Raw genomic sequence first — 21,217 nt, 5'->3', positions numbered from 1 at the left:
CTATTGAAATCAGCCCGTTATGTGACTTGGAAATTTTATTATATGTAGGTGTGCTGATGACCCTGTGTGTCAGTTTTGGCTGATCTATGATCATAACAAAGATATGTAAATAAAGCCTGGAATGGTACATAAATAATAATAAAAATCTCATATCAATGGTCTGTTATTCCATCATTTGTTCCTCACATCAATGGTCTATTATTCCATCATTTGTTCTTGGATTTTAATGAATGAAGGTTTCCTAAGGACAATTGTTACTGACATTATATATTTTATAATAAATGTGATAATTCTTGAACAAAGTCTGAGTCTAGTGGCACCTTTAAGACAAACAAAGTTTAATTTTAGGTATACGCTTTCATATGCATGTGCATGTGGTGATTCTTGAAAGCCCTATCCTCTTTTGCTGTTTCTCCAATTCATCCTAATGTATAGCAAATTGAAAATGTGTGGTTTGAAATCTACTTGTGAACTTTGATTATAATGTGATAGATCAAGATGGTCACTGCTCACTTCTTCAGATTTGATTCTTCTTTGATTCTAACTTCCTGACAGAGCAGTTCCTCAGTTGGAACAGGTTTCCTCAGGTGATGGTAGTCTCTTCTCCTTTGGAGGTGTTTAAGCAGAGGCTAGATGGCCATCTGACAGCAATGCTGATTCTGTGAACTTAGGCAGATCATGAGAGGGAGGGTTCCATCAGTGCTTAGTTCTCGTGGCCCTTTCTTACAAGCCCAGGGAAATGCCAATCACCACTTTGAGGTCCGAAAGCAATTTTATCTAGGCCAGTTTGGGCATGGATCCTGGAGGGCTTTTTTTTTTTTGCCATGTTCTGGCCGTGGAACAGTGGTCACTGGGGGTGTGTAGGTAGTTATTTGTGAATTTTCTGCATTGTGCAGGGAGTTGGACTAGATGACCCTGGAGGTCCCTTCCAGCTCTATGATTCTAATGTGTACAGCTGGTTCAGAAACCACTTTTAGTAGTGTGTATTACAATGATTTTCTGAGATTTGATGTCTTTATTTATTGATTTGATTTATACTCTGCCCTCCTCACCGATGCAAGCTAGTAGGTTCTATTGCAGGGGTGTCAAACATAAGGCCCGGGGACCAGAACTGTCCAGGGTTCTTATGTGACCTGCGAGCAACTAGTACAAGGAAGGGAACAGGAGACTGTGTGGGGGGGGGGGAGTGGCAGAGCCACTCAGATTGTGGCTTCAGCGTGGTGGAACAACCTCATCTTCAGCTGTCAAGCAGTGTGGGAGCATCTGCCCAGTGCTGCACTGCTGGCTCTCCAGTCCACCCATACGGGTTTTCCTTTGGACCCCCCACCCAGCCCATGAGACCTTGCAGTGAGGATACACCAACTCAAAGCTTACCAGCTGCTGTCCTTTATACAGTTTACCTCTCCGGTACCTAGCATTACGTGTTATGGCACACATGGCCCAGCCTGACAAAGTGACATTTATGTCAGATCCATCCCTTGTAACAAATGAGTTTGACACCTCTGTTCTATTGCATCTGCATCTGGTCTGGGCTCGTCAGCTTCTGAACTCCTGCCAAAACAATTGGGAATTTAAGAGTGGTCCAATTTTAATTTAGCTACCAAAATTTGGGATATTCACTATACTAGCTGTTGTAGATTTTCCGGGTTGTCTGACCGTGGTCTTGGCATTGTAGGACCTGACGTTTCTCCAGTAGCTGTGACTGGCATCCTCAGAGGTATAACACAGAAAGACGGAGTACTCTCTGTGTCAAGGTTCACTATACTACTTGGTGTAGTGAGCAACATCAGTCTTTCACTATCCTTTTTGGGGAGATTATGTTTTATTTGTCTCACCATATCTCTCAAGCTAGAAGAAAGAAGACAACCTTATGGCAGGAATGTGCTGTAGTGAAGGGCTGTTGTTTTAATGGCCTATATGGGTGCTTCCTATTTGGCTGCCCATTGCTGCATAAAGAAACACATGACTAAATGGACTCCTGGTATGACCCAGAAGGAGTGTTTGAAGGTCTCAAGGCAGTTTTGGTAAATCACAGTGGGGGGGAAACCTTAAGAGGTAGCAGATAATTCTGTCTATTACCCCTGCTTACCTGAATAGAAGACTAGTTTTCTTCCTATATGTACCATCAAGAAAAAGAGGGGTCCATCTTAAATTCACATACAAGTTACAGATCTTTGTCGTGGTCTCTGTGCAGTCCCACACATGGGTTGGGCGCCTGCGCACGACCTCGACTGGAGAACATTCCAGAGCTTGCTTCATGAGTCTTTTTGGCGGCTCTCTTCCCACCCTGGGGAGCAGACACGCACTGCTCATGCCTGGAGCGGGGGAGAGAGCCACCTCCCACTCAGTTCTTCTTCGACCGCCTTTGCGTTCATACCTCGCTAGTGTCACTCTTCAAATTGCCTCAGCTGAGTACTTCTCTCCTAGTTTCGTCTTCTTGTTCTTCTCATTTCTCCTTATTCCTTCTTATTCTTCTGAAAAACAAAAACAAAAAAATCTTTACTATTTTTCTTCACTTTTGTTTCTGTCTGCCCCCCCCCCCCCGGCCGGAGGTGTTTGTATGGGAGGAACAAAATTCTTTAAGATGTGTCGCCATTGCCCAGCCAAACTTCCATCCAATGACGGCCACGATCTTTGTTTGTTTTATCTGGGCGAGTCTCACCGGGTTGATTCCTGTCCTCATTGTGCGAACTTCACCCGTCAGGCCCACAGAAATAGGGCCGCCCGACTTCGAATGTCTCTCCTTGAGGCAGCTTTGCGCCCTGCGATGTCTTCAGTCGCATCCCAGTCTTCTGCTCTACAAAAACACTCTGATAATGTGAAACCCCTAAAGCATAAGTCTAAAAAGCATGAAGACAAACAGTTGGCTAAGCCGAAATCAAAGCCCTCAATGTCGACTTTGGCTCTGAAGCTCGATCCCGCAGTGATCCGCCTACCGCCTACCTTCTCCTCACCGTTGAGGCGTATTCTACCGGGTCAGTGTTCAAAGTCGCCTGTCCAGCACTCTTTGTCTCATTGTGCAGATCCCCCCCCCTTTTTAGGATGATTGTTTTATATTCAGGGCTTTCTTCCTTTCAGGTAAATACAGTATGTAGTCCTTTAATATGCTTTAGTTTCCCTATTACATGGAATATCATTATCAGGTCAAGGACAGAATACAGCATGTACAATCCTATATATATTCTCTGTTCACTTTTTACAATGTTCACTGCAGTAAACTTTAGTATACATGCCTCAAACACTATAACCATATGAAGTGTGGATTGGTTCAATGTACATCACTGCATAGTGATTCATTGTAGCATTATCCCTCCCCCCACTACATGCACAGATTGGAACATTTTCTTGGAAGTGCTGAAAGAGTCAGAAATTCTTTAGAAGCTATATTATTGCAGAATGGGGGCAGGGTCTCGGAGTATCAGAGTTCCACACAAAATAACTTTCAGTGGAAAGCTGGCATGTCATTGAGAAGGGTTCTCGCTTACCCTTTCTTTTAATATGATACCTTTTGGTATGCAGACGCTTTCCCTCTATTTGGACAAAATTAAAATATGTAATCTTCAATTCCTAAATGATGCAGATCCAGAATAATAATTGCATTTTTTTCTGAATGTTTGGATTGTGGCTTAGTCACAGCTTTTTTCAGGTATGTAGCTGTTCTGTGAAAGCCTTTTCTTTTATGAAGTGTAGTCTAAAGTAGAAGACCAGTATAAACTGAAGTGTTTTTAAAAGTGTGTCTCTGCAACATTTTTTTCATTAAAAATTACACCCCCTCAGCTCCTCTACACCCAGATAGGCTAAAAGTTCAATTGGAGAGGAAGAGTTCTTCTGGATAACAGCCAAAAAGACTACTGAGGGGAGGAGACAGATTTTTTTCCTCTGGCTTTAAGGAGAAGCATGGTTAAACTGACAAGGCTGGCCATAACTGCTGAGATGGAGAAAGTCTTTCTAAACTTCCCTAGTGATTAATTTTTTAAAAAGCATGGAGGAGGTGATACAGCATTACCTTCCATACCATAGGCTGCTCCTCCTCACATGATAAGACAAGAGTGCTACCGTGAGCTCACAACTGAATTGTGTTAGGTTTTCAGTACAAATTTTTAAAAACTATACTTGAAGAAACGTGGTGACACACTGGGGAAAACACAACTAGCTGTCATCTCGGTTCTCTGTAAAAACTAAGGAAACGTATGATGATAATAGAGAAAAGTGTTAGCCTTGATGGAGTTGTAGACAGTTTCTCTTTCTTGATGCCTGCAGCACCAAATTAACGTTTTGGACTCTTAATATGTTGGCCCCTGCTTTGAATTTTGGTTTTTTGGCTGGCAGGCACCCTCCCTCCTTCCCAGAAACCGAATTCCAGAGTAACTTCTGTGGTAACAGATTGAAATACACCAATCCTGTGAAGTTTTATAAAGTGGTCTAATAGCTAACTAGAGAACTTTTAACTACTAAACCTAACACGTGAGGGGGCTGGTTTGCAGGAAGATTCACCAACCTAGAATGGATGTTAATCCTGCGGTCATAGAAATTTCCCATCACTGTACTAGATGACTTACTGGGTTATTTCCTAGTCCATCATTTTGTCTTCTCCATCTTCTCTAATATTTATTTTATCTATTTAGAACATTTTTATTTTTCCTTTGCCACCCAGCTTAAGGTTATCAAGACAATGAGCCATCAGAATAGCTTTTAAAAAAATTTATATTATAAACCAAGTAAAAACAATAATTTAAGAAAACACAATCAGGAAGGAGGGTCAGTGAGAGAATGGGAAATGAAACGGGTAAGTCTTCACCTGCAGGTAGAAGACAATGATTGAAGGGGACAGACAAATCTCCCTGGGGAAGGGTATTTTACAATGTTGTTGCCATGACTGAGAAGGCCTTTTCTTAGGTTGCCACCCATCTAGGGTCAGATGGCGAGGGCAGCCAAGAGAAGGACATCTGAAGATTACTGATTGGGTAGGTTCATATGATATGGGCATAGGCGGTCCTTAAGGCATATTGGTCTCAAGCTATATAAGGCTTTAAAAGTCAATATCACACCTTGAATTGGGCCCCAAAGCTGATTTATTTACTTATTTAAAACCTAGAGTCCCCAAAGTGGCAAACAACAAGGCACTAAAACCCTTAAAACATTAAAGGCACTTAAATTTATATGTAGAATATATAACAATTACACATACACATACAAACACAACACAACAAGGTAGGAGGGACAAGAAAAGTTTACTGGGGTTAGGCCAAAAGAGACAGAAAAGTGTTCCCCTGCTGGCAAAAGATAATGAATGAGGGAGCCAGACAAATCTCTCTGAGGAAGGGAGTTCCAAAGTTTTGGTGCTGCAACCAAGAAGGCTCTTTCTCAGGTTGCCACACACCTAGCCTCAGATTGCAGGGGTACCTGAAGCAAGGCCTCCAAAGATGACCAGAGTAGACAGAAAAGTTCATATGGAAGAAGGTGGTCCTTAAAGGTATGCTGGCCCCAAGCTGTGTAGGTAGGGTTTTATAAGTCAATACCAGCATCTTAAATTCAGTCCAGAAGCAAACTGGAAGACAGTGTAGGTGAAACAAGACTGAAATGATATGGTCCGTATGACCATATGAACATTTTGGCTGCAGCATTCTATACCAACTGTACAAAACACTCTTCAAGGGCAGCCCCACATAGAGTGCATTGCAGTAATCTAATCTAGATATTACCAGAACATGTACCACTGTAGCAAGATGTTTTTTGACCAGGAAAGGTCAAAGCTGGCTCACCAGCTTCACCTCTGGCCACCATTGGTGCCTGTTTATCCAACAGCAGGTCTTGGTCCACAAGCATCCCAAGCTACAAATCTGCTCCTTTAGAAGGAGTGCAACCCCATCCCAAGCAGGAGAAACATCAATTCCTGGGTCAGTCCTTCTGTTCACCAGTAGCTTCTCCATTTTTTTAGGATCAAATTTTAGCTTGTTGGCCTTCATTCATCCCCAAACTGCTCCTAGGTTTACAGTTTCCACAGCCTTTCTGGGATCTACTGGAAGCATGTCATCTGTATGTTGTGATGAACCAGCCCAAATATCTGAATGACTTCTCCCTGTGGTTTCATATAGATGTTAAAAAGAATGTGGGTCAGGATGGAACTTTGTGGGATTCCCAAGGGCCAACATGATGAGCAGCAGATTCCCAGCACTGCCTTCTGAAACTTACCTTCTAGGTTGGACTGAAACCACTTCAGAGCAGTGCCTCTCAGTCCTAACCCAGTATTCAGTAGACAGAAAAGAAGGTAAGTTGTTCATATTTCAGGTGTCTCCCCCTCATTGCTAGGAAGACTAACTTGGGACATTTATGTTGTGCCTATATGTAAGAGGTTTTAAAAGGGTACACAGTGTTTGAGGTGAGTGCCCTCACAGTGCAACAAATCCTAGCACTTGATTGTGAATTACAGGGAAACCGTGTCCTCAAAGATGCAGAACAGCTAGCTGTGCTATAGTACTGGGCCATGTTACCCAAGACACCCAGGGGAATACAAACATTCGGCCTTTACACATATACCACCTGACCCTGATTTGTTGTTGTTCAGTCGCACAGTCGAGTCCGACTCTTCGCGACCCCATGGACCAGCTCCTGCCAGGCCTTCCTGTCTTCCACCGTCCTCTGAAGTTTGCTCAATTTTATGTTCGTTGCATCGATGACACTGTCCAACCATCTCATCCTTTGCCGTCCCCGTCTTCTTTGACCTTCAATCTTTCCCAGCATCAGGGTCCCTGATATGAGATGCTAAATGTTGGATCCCATGGAAGAGTTTAGCATATAAAACAGCCCTTGCGGAAGCACTAAAATTATTCCTTGCTGTATACTTGCACAAAGAGAATGCAATTGTATCCCTACTATCTCTTTCACATGTGGAAACATACTACAAGGTTTTTTTTCTGACAGTTTTAAAATCAGATGAAATCATGTGCATTTGGTGCTGTTTTTAGTAACTAACTACAACCCAACTGTTCGTATTTGCTGCGATGTGGTAGGAATTTGTCACCTGAAGGAAGACTATCTGAACTATTAAAATGTCACATTCTCATTATGTAGTACACTTCTTGGGCTCATTCATTACTCTAATGATAAATTTTAATATATACAATTCAATGTCAATAATGTCAAAATTAAAGGAGAAATGGAAGAAGAATTATGTGACAATGGAGGGCCTTTTATGACTGATTAAGACATAAGTACTGAGAAACTAAGATTAAATGAAGAGCAATAAGAATGATGGTTATATACTTTTATGAGAAGATTTGCATGCAGAATGTTAAATTAGACTTTTTTTTACAGATTTCTGTATCTTTTCTTTCCCCTTCTTTCCCCCTTTCTGTGTATAAACTAATAAAATTCTTTATAAAAAATAATGTCAAAATTACAAAGTAATGCACTTGAACAAAGTTTGAGTCCATTGGCAAAGTTTTATTCATGGTTGGTCTTAAAGGTGCCACTGGACTCAAACTTTGTTCTGCTGCTTCAGACCAACACGGCTACCCCACCTGAAAGTAAGGTACGTGAAAGCTATAGTGTAGACTTGCATGCTGTCTTCATATTGCCCGTTTCTGTATATCTTATTTAGTTTTTATTTGACTGGAGATGCTATTTTTTCATGATAACAAAAAAGTGAACAATGATTAAGGACTGTATACACTTTTGCCAAGATAACTGGTACACTTTTTGGAGAAGTTGCAATAATTTTACAGAACAAAACTGGACAAGGCATGAAGAAAATATATTGGTGGATTTCAATTTATTTGTCTATCCATGATATCTCATTAGCTTTTATAGAATTACATTTTACTTTTGGGAAATGATCTCCTGGGTTTCCAATGTGGAGAGTTTATTTAATAAAATTAGGAGTAAAGATCAGTGGAAGTACAAAGAAAGAGAGAGGTCCATGAACAATCAAAATAGACAATAGGATATTGTATTTCAAGGTTGTCTATGAATGAAAATTAGTTCCTGGATACATGGAACCAAGATGCTAACTAATAACCACTGTCTGGTTAAACAAAGCTTTTAGTAAACACTGATTCAGTTCTGTAAACTACTCCAGAGTTGTTCTGGAACATTCTATATCTAACATTTATATTGTTTTTCTCCATAAATGGAGTGGACTTGCAGAATGTAGCTCTCTGAAGCCCCCTGCCCTCCAACACACAAATGTGTATACTACACCTGAAAAGGCATTCTGAAGGTTGGGATCCTTCAAAGCAATATGAGAAGCAGTGGCAATCAGCTGAAATAGCCTCCCCAGGATCTTGCAATCTTCTGTGTCCTTGTCTAACCTCCCCCCCCCCATCTCCTCCTGTTCCCAAGGGTTTCGGGAGCAGCAGGACTTTGTTCTGCTGCTTCATGTGGACATTATATCTTCAGCTATGTACATTAGTCATACCTATGCAAAGTTTTTAAAATGATACTGGATTGAATCCAAACAACCACAAAGAGTGCAGTTAGTAAAAGGGAACACAGAAAGAAAGGAGAGAACATAGAAAGAAAGGAAACTTTCTTTGTGCATGCCCTTTCACAAGCTGCACTCTGGTTGAGGATGTCTGGATCCAATCCAGTATCATTTTAAAACTTTGTGAAGGTATGACCAACATGCATAGTTGAAGATATATGCCTGGAAGGTTCAGTAATGATACAGCACTCTGTTCATGAACAAATATTAATATTTCTGGTATGTTCTTTATTTGCTCTAAAGTACATCATTTAAAATTACCCATATCATTTTGTTTCAGAAAACAGTAAAAAGAAATTATTTCAATTTTTTTTAGAATGTTAATAAATTAAAAATGCATAGTAAGGATAGATGATATGTTCAATATAACTTTTTCCTGAACCTGTAGTACTCAAAAGCTGTGTTTCAAAACACTCACAAAGACAGCATCTGATCTTTTTAATGGTTAAAGGGAATAAAAATTAAACTTAGAATGACCAAGTGTTTTTAAAAAATATTATTAGTATTATTATGGGCTTGTATTGTCACTGAATTGAAGAGAAATAATTTCTGTTGACTTCTTTACCGGCATTGTGATTAAAATATAAAACTTATTGAAATGTTTATGACTGGTAATAGGCTGGAAAACAGTGTTATGTAGATTACATCCTATATATTTGAATACGTTATAGATTAAGTGTGCTTGACACATTATAGAAAACTTACTCTGGCAGCAGACTTTCAAATTAAACCTTAAAGCATTTGTTTAGTGTTACTTTATGGAGAAACTAGTTTTTCTCCTAGCCAACTTTGTCTAGTATCTAATATTACAGTTTATATATTCTAAGCTCTTGAGCAGATATTTCAATATTATGCTATGTATGGCATGGCAAAATGTGAAGTCTGGCAGAAGTTATTGCTATAGTGCTTTTAAAATTATTTTTAATATTTGTTTTTTATATCTATATCTATATCTATGGGTCGAACTCAAGCTGATGATGAAATTGCAACATATATCTAAAAGTTCAGTCCAGATCCTTTAAGGTCGCAATTATTTTGCCACTTGATTTATTAGGCTTTGATTGTGTATTTAGCATGCAATATAAATGTGTATAGTTATACATCCTTAACAGTGAGCTGTTATTACATATTGTAGATAGAATTTTTTTTCCATTGAATCAATGAATTTGATCCAAGGGTACCATTACGTAAGGGAATTCTGAGATTTCAGTTGGTTTCCCACTCAGACTACAGCCTCCTGTGCTGTATCCCATGCTATAAAATTTCCTTTGTTTTATATTTAGATAAGGCAAGATGAATGCAAGCAAAGCTGTCCTTATATTTTATATAATTGAAAAATTGTGATTGTATTGGTATAATAGGTTGGTCTAAGCACCACAAGTGAAGCACCATTCACAGAACTGCTCTTTCCCGCCTTTCCCTTCTTACTGTGGCCCTTTCCAAAACATGACTAATGAGGATTGGTGGACCCTTAGAAATAATATGAAGTGCTATTTGGAACTTTTCAGTGGGAAAGGGAACATCTGGAAAAACTACTCCTTCTCTGTGCCCCCACTTCTCTTGCAGAAGATAACTTATGATCTAACCTAATATTTAAGGAACTTCCATACTCAAGTTACATGGTTTGAAGATCTGAGGAGGTCTTTTTGTGTGTGTGCGTATAGCTTTGCCATAGAAACACTTGCTGGTTTTGTTGGGCAGAATATATTGACCTACTTCAGCTGGCTCATGAATAAATTATATTTCCGAAATGTTTCAGCTTGCTCTTAAAATGGGCATTATTTATGATATGCTATTTCTGCATATTACAATCACTTAATATAAGTAGGGATCAAAATAGTCTTCATCCCTTCCTCTGTGATCTTGATCTTGTTCATCATAGTGTTCTTCTGCTTCATGGTTTTCTTCTGCTTCATCATATTCTTCTGGAGTCAGATATCTTCGGAACACTGGAGTCCTCAGTTGTGTTCGTTGGTTGGAACTAATCTTTTGTTCACCATAATAAATACTGCGTATGAGAGGAAAGCAGAAGAAGGCATATGTACTTATTGGGGCTGTGAGCTTATTTTGGTCCACACGGATATAGGTCAACTGGTTGAGGTTCAGTGGATCAATAGATGGACACATTAAAGTAATATTCATAACTGTACAAACAAAACAAAAAAACAAAAAGTTAAAATTTGAACGAGGTAATTCAAGTCTATATTTTAATGAAATAATATTTGCCATTATGAAAAATAAACATAGGATTGTATCCTAACTCACGAGAATGGAATTTATGAAGTTCAATATTACCTGCCTTCCTATTCCATTAGCAGTCTATAACCTAGAAAAGAAGGATCCAAGCTTGCTCTGTGAAGATACATACAACTTAACAATGAAATAACAGTGCTTAGCTAAAATTTGTGGTAGTGAGTGGAATTAAACCTAAACATATAAAACATTCCCTGTATGTTCCATTTATTTTTTAAAAGTATGATACTACCTTTCTCCATAGGCAACTTACAAATTGCTAACAAAGCATTAAATAATATATTGACATTATTAACAACTTAAGACACCAAATAAAATTGAAGAAAGGGCTAAAATCAGAGCAGGAGGAACAGCACAATAGCCAGATTATCATGAGCAAGGCAACAACAGGAAAAGATGGGGGGAAATCCCTCTATTACAAAAACTCAGGCAGCTATTACAAAAACGCAGCTGACTTTGCCTGGTACATAAAACAAAACAGAGAAAGCACCAGGCAACTTTCTTGGGCACAACTACAGAAAAGGTTCACTCCCTGATCATTACTTTACTTATTTATTAAATTCTATTTCTGTACTGCCCTCCCCCATGAGACAGGGCTCAGGGCAGTGTACAACAGTAGCAGAAGTCCCAAACTCCTAACCCCCGACACCGGCACGAGCGGCGCCCCATCGAAGGCCGGGAGAGGGAGTCCCAACCTAAACTTGTGGTGCTAAACTTCAGTTGTGACACTGCCTCATGGGGGAGGCAGAAGGTAAGAGTACCAGCCAGGCAAGGGACAAGCAAGGACAGGAGTGCCAGCCAGATGGAAACCATTGCTGTCCTCAACCAAATGCCTGGAACATCTCAGCCTTACAGGCCACATGGAACTGCATTAAGTCCTGCAGGGCATTGATGTTGTTCAGCAGAGAGTTCCACCAGGAAAAAGCCCTGGATCACTTCACATTGTTGGCCTTCACTCATTTTACCATATTCCCCAAGTACCAGTTCATGACAGAAACCACAGCTCCTAGGTGCTTAGTTAAATAAATGCAGAGCTGAGTGCCCCTTTCCTTCCAAGGAGCTGGCTTATATGGTTTTCCAATACCAGTTTTCTCTTTAAAACAATCTTGCAGCGTAGGTTAATTTGAGAGAGAGAGAGAGAGAGTGTGAGTGTGTGTGTGTCCGGCCCAAGGTCACCCAGTGAACTTCATGATCAATTAGAGATTTGAACCTGTGCCTCCTAGGTCTGCGTATTCCACTCTAACTGAGGTTGCTTAGGATCAGATATATTGCTCTCTTTTTTCCATTTTATGATAGTGCCCACTACCATTTCTCAAAATTCCAAAAATGTCAATGAGCTCAGCAGAATTGGGAACACCTGCTCTAACTGCTGTGCTACACTAGTTCTTTTTAAGCCCTTATAAAATTCACAGGAGCAGAACAGTCTCTCCTACTGAGTTAAGTATTTTGGTTCTTACTGGAATTTTAAACCAAAGTGTTTTCCAATCTGTATTTTTTCTACCAGACTGAATTTCCAACTTCAAACATCTTAGCTGAAAGATCCTGGAATAATTTACATTAGTCCTCATTAAATAAAAAACATTCCTTCTTGTTTTCTCTATTAGGTTTAAGGTTCTCTGTCATTGTTCTGACAAATACTGTATGTTGATTCATATATCACCTTGTTTTTCCAGGTTCTTATTAATAATGCTTTATCTTACTGTATATGATAATTTGTTATATTTATATTCTAGAAACTGCATCCAGTTTCTAGTGGCAGGGTATACTTTTTAACTGTAAGTACCTGGATGGGGAAGTTCATGCATGGAAGAACATGCATTTATTTTAAAATGTCTTCCCTGTTTACCAAATCAGATTGTTCATGAGATGACTTGCAAGCTATTTAAGAAGCAATATAAATTATAAAATAGCTAATACAAAAATCAAAACAATTACTGAGTGAATTAAGAGAATTATGAAGATAATTTACCTCCTATTCCCCTTTGCTGCCTATAATTCATAATCTTAGGGTATTTAGGAAGGATCAAAACTAGTATAAACATTCCAATAACTTTTTTTAAAGTAAGAGGACAGTGAAAAGTCATTAACTAACCTTCTATGTCATTATCTTCTAAGTATAAATGCTGCAGGCTTCTTGAAATGTGGAATACTTGCTGCAGTTTATTGTGCCCAAGGTTGAGTTCCACAAGATTAGGCAGGTTAAAAACATTATATGGAACTTCATGCAGATTGTTGTGTGACAGTCTTAGAGCAATAATTTTTGGAAACTTCTGGAAATAATTATCTGGAATGAAGGAAACTGAGTTATTTTCAAGAGACAGATATAGAAGTGAAAATGGTAACTCAGGAGGCAGGGATTCTAGCCTGTTGCTGCAGAGGTTGAGCTGCATTAGGCTTTGCATACTTGAAAAGTGTTTTCCTTTTATTTCAGAATCAACGAGATTGTTGTTACAGAGGTCAAGCATAGTCACATTTTCCAAACCTTCCAGGGCTTGTGTAGATATCTTGGACATTTTATTGAAACCAAGGATCAGACGTTCTAGGCCTCTGGGCAGAGGAAATGGAATTTCTTCTAACAGATTGTGTTCTAGGTGGAGTTGTACTAAGTTTGAAAGTTTGGCAAAGACACCAGTATCAATCATATCAGACTTAATCTTGTTGTGGCTAAGGTTAATTTCTCTCAAGGCAGTGGCATTCACAAAGGATTCCAGAAGGACAGCTTCAATGTCATTATACTGCAGATAGAGCTGTTGGATGTGAGAAGGGATGTTTGGTATTGTCCGGAGTTTACGATGATCACAGTACATTGACTTTGGGAAAGCAGGAGGGCAGAAGCATTCTTTGGCACATTCAGCAGGTAAAGCTGGGTAAGGAATAGCGTATTCCACACTAGGAATATGAAAAACAGATGGATATTCATTATCCAGTTCATCTTCAAATTCATCCTCAAATTCATCAAAATCATATTGACAGAACACTGTGGCTCCAAAGACAAGAGAGAGAATTAAGAGTGGATTTAGGATTCCCATGTTCAAGCACTGATGTGGTATCCTGTGGGAAGAAGAAAATCAGATTAAATGTGTGCATAATAAAATTGTGGTACAAGATGTACTAGGATTTATGTAATTGGCAAGAAGTAATCTGTTTTCTTTTAATGTTTGGACTATGGATTAACATAATCATACTGTTTGGAGACTTTTAAAAAAAGTTACTTTAAAAGGTTTCGGAGCCAAAACCTTGTTTGTATATAGCTTGAGTGTCAACTTCTTAGTAGATTATTTGGTATTCATTAAAGGCAGAATAGCCTTTTCTCTCAGCAGTGTAGAACATTCTGGATTGCGTTGTTCTCTCCATCTGCTCTGGAGGAAAGAATGAAAGATTTTTAAGGCCTGGAGGGAGAGCATTCCATAGGCCCAGTCCTGCCTTTGCAGAGAGAGCAAGGCACACCAGCAGCTTTATTTAGTTCCAAACTGTATTAGTTTAACATTTTAGGTAGGTATTTTGCATATCACATCACTGCATTGTCTGTTCCACCTATTTCATTCGGCTATCAATTCTCATGAAACGTGAGCAGACAATGTGTTAGCATAAATGGTTGCTACTTTTCAACTGAAAACCATTTCGTAAGTACAACAGTTATCAGACTGTTGGTACCTTGTACTCATTTTCAAAGAGATTGTATATATTTTATATTTTTAAGTATAATTGAATAATTTATGTGATGTTCATTTAAACAGTTTAAAATGTGAGTAGATGATTTAATCTGAATAGCAGGCTAAAGTAGGAATAGGAAAAAAGTATTACCATTTTGTGGTGATAAGGGGGAAAGGAAGGAAAGTAGCGATATCTTTGCCAGATAGAAAGTAAAGAAATCTTTGCCAGAAAGGAAGCTTTGTGCCATGTTGGCAGCCATAATTAAGTTGATGTGACCCGTCATAATGATGGGTCTTCTGAAAAGATGCCATGTAAAAACAACTGCAACTCTGTTAAAGATTGAATGTGGCTTAGTCTCAGAGAATAAATACTTAAGAGCAATGTGCCACTACGAATAAACCATACGTTACTACACGTAGTCCGACATATATGTACTTTACATATCAGTACTGTGTTACAGTAAAGGTGGAAACCACCTTTACAATACTAGCTTCTTTAAACCAATGTGGAGAAACTAATTGTTTTGCAGCATTGTAGTTCTTAAATTGTAGAGCTACTGGCTTGGGTCGGAGCAGCACTCTTATGTGGTTTCTTCCAATCCAATTAGGCCAGATACCAATTCAAAGCAGTGATCCACATGTTAGCAATAAAAATATCTTGATTGGGTGATGAAGTTGTGAGGCTTTATGCCTTAAAAGCATCAAGATGCAAGAACTAGGATACCAAAACTTCCAGGATATCCCAGATTATCCCACTCAAGAGCAGGAAGGAAGCAAGGAGAAAAGACTGGCAAGAGAGACTGAGGGAGCTTCCACTCCTGAGATCCAATAGAGAATCCAGTTCTGATTAAGAACATTCATTCAGATGGGCAGCTATTATTAAATCAGGAGAGGAGTATATGACCACATATGATACACAAAACGTAAGAGGCTTGAGTAACTCTATGGATATGAGTGGGCTCTGAAAGGGAAGGCCAAGCATGTACCTTTTGTGGAAGAATTCTGTTCTTAATTATAGGACTGATAAATACAAAGAGACCTCCCAGTTGCAAAGGATCAAAATTACAGAATCAACCTGGGAAACGTAATTATGCAAAATATAAATTTATACAATGTGAAAACAATTAATAAAGTGCTACATACATAAGTTTACCAAAAGGTTACATATAAGAAGTAAGAGAATCACAATATATTCTATTTTAACGAAGCTTCCGGTTTGTGTCTTCATTTCGATTCTATGCTTCCTCAGAAATAAATTCTCCCATTCAACAACTTGCTATGAAACAAATATTGCAATTTTACATGTATCAGAAAGAGAATCACAAGAAATACAGATTGGAAATTTTTATAATAAAATATCTTATGTACCATTAACTGAGTGTTGTCTCATATTCTTCAGTCCTTTTCCTTGCTTGTCAAAGCTTACATTCCTAAGGTAAAATCATTTTACATTTTATAAGCCATTATAGGATAACCTATATAATCATTATTGAATTTATTCTACAAGAGGATTTATAAAGAGACAGGCACTCACCAAATAGGAAACAACCATCTTCATATCAGGCTCCAATCCAATCTGCTCTGCGCTATCAAGAGTTAGAATGCCTTAATCTTCTGATATGTTGTAAGCCTATATATATTTCTCAGACATTTTATTTAAAAGGAACACGATCCTATTTTGCTGCATCATAAAGTTATAATACTTATACTTATTCGGACTTAAACACTATATGACAAGGAAAACCTATCCTAAAAAGCATGAAAGGTCCATGTCTACATAGATCAGGCCATGCAAGAATCGGAAAAACTGGATGAGGAAATTAAAAACATGGAAGACAAAATTCAAACTTCTATGCCTGCTGATGATTTTAGTGCTCGTATTAAAACAATGGAAGAAGAATTAAGGTCCTTTGAGAAAAATATTAGGGAAAATAAGATCAAAAAAATTGAACGGGACAATAGGGACCAATGTTTCCTCTAAGCTGGTCCTGTGAGTAAAAATCCTACTTTGTGAGCTGCTGGCATTAAAGTTGTGAATGAGCAATTTGGCTACTGCATAAACTAGTTTGCTCTGGAGTCCTCCTTCCTGAGCTGATACAAAAATGTGTGAGCCTGAGGCTAAAAGACTGTGAGCTAGCTCACATTAGGGAACACTGATAGGGACTATAGCCAGAATATAAATCCTCTTGTAGAATAGGTTTTTTGTCATCTTCTGGGTGTGGAACAGTGGTCCCTGGAGGTGTGGAGAGGGAGATATTTGTGAATTTCCTGCATTGTGCAGCAGGTTGGACTAGATGACCCTGGAGGTCCCTTCCAACTCTATGATTCTATGACCCAAGGTCACCCAACTGGCTTCATGTGTAGTGGGGAATCAAACTCGGTTCTCCAGATTTGAGTCCACCAGTCTTAACCACTACACCAAACTGGCTCTCTTTCTTTCTTGGCTTTCTTTGAATCAAAACTGGAGGAAGGAGGAAAAAACTTCCTCCAGGTTGTATTAAATCTGGAGCAAAGTGGGACTAGAAAATTCATGAGGAATGGACTAAAATAATCAGTTCCCTGGGAAATAGCTGCATACACTGTGTTTCAAGAGGAAGAATTTGGTTGGTCACATATGAAGACAAAAATGACTCGCTGGTAGTGACAATTAAGAGACTTTTGTGGCAAATCACACTGATATAATTACTGGACGTTCCTAACTGTAGTGTAATTACTTCTGAAGTTTTTTCTTTAGGCTGTCTCTGAAAATGACATGTTTCCTTCCTGATAGGCCATTTGGCTAGGGGAACCATTTGTGTGTGGGGGAAGCAAGGATGTCTGGGGGGGATGGGCCTAGATTTCTTGTAAGCCAGGCAGATATCAAGCAGCTTCCTGTAGCCTGTCTCCGAGGGGCTGCCTGGCAAGGGGGGGAGAGGGACCTGGAACTCTAGGTTTCCCTCTGGTTGCAGTTTAGGGTAAAAAGGAGCTGGCTGAGGGCTTGGGAGTATAGTGCAGGTTGTGCAGGCCAGGGCTCCTGCATGATCAAAGGATTTTTTTGGGGGGGGGGCTCAGCACAGCCACCTTGGGCTGGCCACCACTTCCAGCTCTAACACCAGCCCTCTGCCCTCGGAGATGCCAACAGGTGGGTTGAAGAAAGTGCTGACAGTAATTGGGCTGTGAACTGTACCCACTGTGCCCAACCAATCCTGTGGCAAAATTTGAGGAACCTATAACCAATAAAATTGTGGCCTGATTCTCCTGGCATGATGTCTTTCTGTCATCCTTCTTCCACCATTATGGGTTGGTTCCAACTTCAGACACAATAGGAGTGGTTCCTCTTCCATCTGTGATTTTTGTCTTCTAGATAAATAGAGTTGAACCAGGTTCAGTGGCCATGTAGAGTGAGAAAGATGTCTCAACTCTAGAACTGGGGTTCAGGGGTCACTCAAGTGTCATTTGTTTCTATGTACATTCTAGTTGCTCAAAGAAAAAAACTACCAGCAAACAGCATATGTATAGCTCAGCTTCTGTAATGAAAGGGAAAGTAGTGAATTTTACTGGGAATAAAACCTCATGGTTCCAGGGACAGGAAGAGCTATGTGGAGTGTTGGAAAGGTATCCTAGGAGAGGGGTGTTAGATCCTAAGAATTCAAATTCAGAGTGCTGACATAGGCAAGTCTTTCCTGCTTCCCCTTGAGATCTTGAAAGGATAAAGCTGGAAATTAGGGGATGTGGATAAAATGCCATGTGGCATGGAGGGACTGCAGTGAAGAAGGGGAATTGAAATTCCTAGTGTCCAGCAGCATAATGGCCAGAAGAACTGAGTGATACTCTGGGTTCTACATATGTAAACATCTTCATCTCTATAAAAGTTGACATCAGGAGGAAAATATTTATTTGATTTATGTTATTTTTTACCAAATATATCCTGTAAATGGCTCACAGTAATTTTAAAATGCAACACTATACCTTCATTTCCGATATATTTAACTCCTCTCCCCACCATTAGTAGGCTTGAAATTACTAGATATTACTTTAATGTCTTGAGAGCCAATCAGGGAGGAGCCATAAAACATAACTGAAATCTCCACTTAATAATGTAACTTTGATAGAAGTCTTTCAGTTAAAAAAAGAAACGAAGGTGAGTTGTTAGCAACATAAAGTGATCATATAGTACAGTCCTTTTGGGTCCATCCAAAACATCACCCATTGTGATCAGAGAACTTTTAATGAGAATTTCAGTCATATTTCCAGTCTGATATTTGCAAGCCCTTCCAGTAATATTTTGCTCACTAATTCAGCCCTTCTATAGAAAATTCATAAGGGAAGGCGGCATGCTTTAGCCTGATCTTGTCAGATCTTGGAAACTAAGCTGTGTTGGTACTTGAATGGGAGACCACTGAGGAAGAATCTGCAGAAGAAAGCAATGGCAAACCACCCCTGCTTCTCACTTGCCTTGAAAACCCCTTGCTGAGGTCACCATAAGTCAGAATCAACTTGACAGTACATAATGTATACTTTGTTGACTGGTGAGCTTCTTATAACTAAACACAAATAAGCTTCGGTTCTTATTATTTTTTTACTTTATGTATAGTCTACCTTCCTCACAGGGACTCAAGGCAGATTACACCTAGTTAGCCAGTACAATCAACAAAATGGAATATTCAGTAACCAATGCATTAGGATATTAGAAGTCTGGAACAACCAGAAAGAACTGAAGCATAGCATAGTATTCACCAAGACACATAAAGCAGTACAGAAATTACATACTAGCATCCAACTTACTAGTATAGACCACTGTTCCTAATCATTTATCCAAGCAACGTTTGTACAACCATTTTGTGTAGTGCTACCCTATTAGGTTTCCCTTGCTCGAAAGCCAGTCGAATCCGACTCTCAGGTTGCGGTGCTCATCTCCCTTTCCAAGCCGAAGAGCCAGTGCTGTCCGAAGACGTTTCCGTGGTCATGTGGCCGGCATGACTAACGCCGAGGTGCACAGAACACTGTTACCTTCCCACTGAAGTGGTACCTATTTATCTACTTGCACAGTTTCTTGCTTTCGAACTGCTAGGTTGGCAGGACCTGGAACCAGAGACGGGAGCTCACTCCGTCATGTAGCACTCAGGTCTCGAACTGCTGAACTACTGACCCTCCAGCCTGCAGTTCAGGATCTGAACCACTGAGCCACCGCAGCTCCTGCAACCCTATTACCTGTGCACAAAAAACTTCAGTTTTGCATAGTTTGCAGAAAGCCAGGAGAGTGGGAGCTTCTTTGTGGTCTCTTCGCAGGCATACTGTTGGGATTCTGATTTGGGACTTTGTAGCCCTAGTCTTCCCACTCACTTCTTCAAGTGCCACAGAAGCAGCAATGGGAGGAGCTTTCGCTGTCCTTCTTCACAATATTAAGCAGTGTCCCATTGTTTCTACACTAAGACTCACTTTACGTCACAACAGTCCAGCTCAGCTGTAGCTTCAAAGTGTGTTTTCATAAAGTGCTTTCAAGTTGCAGGTGACTTATGTCAACTCTGTCGGATTTTCAGGGCAAGAGACTAATGGGGGTAGTTTGCCATTATCTTATTCTGCATATTTCCGCCCTACCGGGGGAGTTGGCAGCCCTACATCCAAGTACTAGCCAGGGCTGCTCCTGTTTAGCTTCTGAGATCTGACAGGATCAAGCTAGCCTGGGCCATCGATCTCAGCTCTCACTTATGTCAGTACCTGCCAGCTGAGGTTATGAAAATGAAAACAATGGTATTCTCACCATCATCTGCTCAGACTATGTCATCAGATTTGTTTTTCTTCTCCTCTTCAGCCCCTTAAAAACTACTTTCTGGAACACTGCCTACCTTCCACGTCTTTGCTGTCTTACAGAAGGATACCATAATGTGTGATCTTCCTACTAAAAGTTCAAGGACTCCTGCTCCTTGTACTCTAGGGCCCTAAAGAAGGAGGGAGTCTTTGTCCCATCTTGTTTCTGATATAGGTCCGCCTTCATCCAAACAAGAAAATTGCAAATGATTGTACTTCTTAGAACCTCTTTGGTTTGCGTTGTCGATCTCAATGATGCATACTTCCATGTCTCAAGTCAACTTCTGCACTGCAGTTTCCTCTATTTTGCCCTGTATTTTACCCAGACATTGACTCTCTGAAACTGACAAGCTTGGCAGATAATTTTCCCTGCCTTGGAATGCCCCTCAACTTAAATACAACGTTATGAAAGCCAGAAAAATTTCTAATCACTGCTCTATGTAGCCCATTTTTATCCCATTCTTTATCCAAGGAATTCAGGGCCCATATGTGCTTTTCCCTTTCCCAACCCTATGAGAAAGTGTGAAACTAGTTAGGCTGAAAAAGTGTGACTGGATCAATAATGTGGAGATCTGAACCCAGGATTCTCAGGTCTTAGGCTAATATTCTACCCACTGGACTACCCTTGCTCTGCATCTCTAACCTTGAAACTCTTTTGTACCTTTCAGAGATCTCAGAGGATCCTTTCCCTTAGACCACTTCCTCAGTGCTGCCATATTCCCTTCACTTTCACTGTTCGCATTTATCTCTACTAACAGTTTTCTTTGTTGTTTTTCTCCAGTTTTGATTTTAGGTTATGAAATTTTGAGGGTGATAACTTGTCCATTTTTTGTTGAGGAAACTCTGAAAATTCACATGCATTCTGACAGCACTGTATAAATAATAATAAACAAGGGGCGGACCCACGATACTCGCGGGGGGAGGGACCTCCACACATGAGACAGAGGAGGAAGCAGGAGGAGGAGGTAAGTTCCCCCCATCCCGCTGGTTCCTCCCCCGTCTCCTCCACCCCCCTCGATTTCCCCCCTTGCCTTCCCCCCAT

At 39.9% G+C, this 21,217-nt stretch overlaps 2 protein-coding genes across 2 annotated transcripts in view; one reads left to right on the top strand and one right to left on the bottom strand.

Moving 5' to 3' along the window:
• Positions 1 to 21,217, top strand: part of CENPP (centromere protein P) — a 236,413-nt gene that overhangs the window by 44,487 nt on the left and 170,709 nt on the right. The window lies entirely within an intron of this gene.
• The window catches only part of OMD (osteomodulin), a 14,406-nt gene continuing 3,109 nt past the window's right edge, over positions 9,921 to 21,217 (bottom strand). The window contains exons 2-3 of the mRNA XM_015427583.1: positions 12,828 to 13,786; positions 9,921 to 10,626 (exon numbers count right to left, since the gene is read on the bottom strand). Coding sequence (XP_015283069.1) covers positions 10,298 to 10,626; positions 12,828 to 13,764 — 1,266 coding nt within the window. The 5' untranslated portion in view covers positions 13,765 to 13,786 and the 3' untranslated portion in view covers positions 9,921 to 10,297. The remainder of the gene's footprint in view (positions 10,627 to 12,827; positions 13,787 to 21,217) is intronic.

This window comes from Gekko japonicus, unplaced genomic scaffold, assembly GCF_001447785.1.
Source record: "Gekko japonicus isolate JY-2015 unplaced genomic scaffold, Gekko_japonicus_V1.1 scaffold354, whole genome shotgun sequence".
In the NCBI taxonomy this organism is placed as follows: Eukaryota; Metazoa; Chordata; class Lepidosauria; order Squamata; family Gekkonidae; genus Gekko; species Gekko japonicus.
This window is presented reverse-complemented; position numbering and strand designations above follow the sequence as displayed.